This window comes from Chrysochloris asiatica, unplaced genomic scaffold (genome assembly GCF_000296735.1).
Source record: "Chrysochloris asiatica unplaced genomic scaffold, ChrAsi1.0 scaffold01345, whole genome shotgun sequence".
In the NCBI taxonomy this organism is placed as follows: Eukaryota; Metazoa; Chordata; class Mammalia; order Afrosoricida; family Chrysochloridae; genus Chrysochloris; species Chrysochloris asiatica.
This window is the reverse complement of record NW_006409863.1, coordinates 10,300-12,355: the sequence shown is the minus strand read 5'-3', so window position 1 is coordinate 12,355 and position 2,056 is coordinate 10,300. Positions and strand designations below refer to the sequence as shown.

The following is a 2,056-nucleotide window of genomic DNA, read 5'->3' as shown; positions in this document are numbered from 1 at the left end:
TGTCCATGTTGTCTGCTCAGGTGAGACTTGGAGCATGCTTTTAACCTTCTTGTATATTCTGTTGGAATAAGAAATAAAAGGAAGTTTTCCTGAAATCCACCATCTTCTTTCAGAGTACACAGAAGTCCGGCTCATGAAAAATGGCAGCTCTCAGTGTGAGGGACAAGTGGAGATGAGAATTTCTGGAGTCTGGGGACCACTCTGTGCCTCTCACTGGAACATGGCCAATGCCAACGTACTCTGTCGTCAGATCAACTGTGGAGTTGCCATCTCCACCCCAACGGGAGCATCCTTTATGGGTAGAAGGGACCAGATCTGGAAACACCGATTTCACTGCACAGGGGCCGAGACTTTTTTGTGGAATTGTCCTGTGACTGCCCTGGGGATTCCTGAGTGTCCCCAAGGAAATACAGCCTCAGTGATCTGCTCAGGTAAGAGAGAAAGTAGGGGCTCACTGGTACTTGGGAACTTCCTAGATGAAATGTCCCTGAGAGGAGAGAGTGGAAACCTGACTGCAAACATGAGACTTTCTGCACTGGGTTGTTCTGTTGATTCATCTTTCAAGTCTGGGCAAGAAGGGCTAAGGGGTAACATTTTTAATAGACATCATGGAATAGATGAACACTGTCTGAAATCACTGTGCATTGACCAATGCAGGATGAAATTTTGGAGCCAAGATCTCAGAGAAAAACTAAGTGCAGAAGTGAGACTATTTCCTTGAGGCAGTTCCTATTCAAAGTTAACAGCTGACAGAAGAGAGGCTCAATAGAAAGGTTCCCAGACTCACTGACTGGGGATCAATATAATAATTTGAGGTGTGTTAGGAGGAGGAACCCTATTGAACATCCAGAATACTTGTTGTTGTTTAGGGATGTTGAGTTGGCTCCAAAACTTCATATTGCATGGATTGATATTCAGTGATTTCAAACAGTGTTCATCCATTGCAATTTTTCTATTGGCACCATCATTGCAATGGTTTAAAATCATCATGTTTACCATTATCAGAATCAAAACTCTAAAAAAAGGCTAGCTCTGAAGGTATGATACTATTACTCTAACGTCTAAGTTTTCACTTCCGACTCCCTCACTGAATTTATGTAGTTTTATTCATGTCGTTTCTATAGGAAATTGGACCCAGCTGTTGCCCCCATGTAATGACTCCATGTCTAATCCAGCAGGCTCTACAGCCTCAGAGGACAAGGCTGCCAACTGTTCAGGTGAGGGTTCCTACAGGATGAGAACCCATTCTCATCCCTGTATAAATGCCTCCTGTCTGATTTATCCCGCTATAAATGCTTGTTTACATGACTGTCTCACCTCAGAAAGCAGATGGCTCCGCCTGGTGAACGGGAGCAGTAGATGTGACGGGAGAGTGGAGATCTACCACGAAGGCTTCTGGGGCACCATCTGTGATGACAACTGGGACATGAATGCTGCCCAAGTGGTGTGCAGACAACTGGGCTGTGGAGTGGCCATCAATGCCACTAGTTCTGCTCATTTTGGGGAAGGAACAGGACCTATCTGGCTTGACCAGTTGAACTGCACAGGAAAAGAGTCCTATGTGTGGAGGTGCAAGTCCCAGGGCTGGGGGCAGAATGACTGCAGGCACAAGGAGGACGCAGGGGTCATCTGTTCAGGTCTGCTCTCTACATGCCCATATCTGGGGAAGGCAGCTTGGAACTCCATGGGGGTTAGGGCCTGGGCCACTGGGGAGTCTGAATTGAATAAGCCAGAGGGGATGGGGGCTTCTTATCATAGTCCTTGATATTTAAATACCTGTGAATAATGTATTTCTTCCCGTGTGATTTCACCAAGCAAAATAGTTTTTTCTAGTATTTTACAACTAAAAGCAGGCCTTGTATTTCAGACAGATTTTTTTAATGACTTGCAAATCCCACCCACAGCTTCTATCTATCAGTGCATATCCCAGAGGTTAAGGTAATAAATGGAGAGCTACTTCACCTCTGGTAGCGTAGTGGTTACGAATCGGGCTGCGAACCTAAAGGTCAGCGGTTCGAAACTACCAGCTGCTCCGCGGGAGAAAGATGAGGCTTTC

The 2,056-nt window shown here is 45.7% G+C and overlaps 1 protein-coding gene across 1 annotated transcript in view; it reads left to right on the top strand.

Moving 5' to 3' along the window:
* Positions 1-113: 113 nt before the first annotated feature.
* Positions 114-2,056, top strand: part of LOC102814440 (antigen WC1.1-like) — a gene marked incomplete at both ends in the record, with an annotated part of 12,239 nt that continues 10,296 nt past the window's right edge. Inside the window, 3 exons of the mRNA XM_006878040.1 lie at positions 114-431; positions 1,125-1,217; positions 1,323-1,637. Of these exons, the coding sequence (XP_006878102.1) occupies positions 114-431; positions 1,125-1,217; positions 1,323-1,637 (726 nt within the window). The remainder of the gene's footprint in view (positions 432-1,124; positions 1,218-1,322; positions 1,638-2,056) is intronic.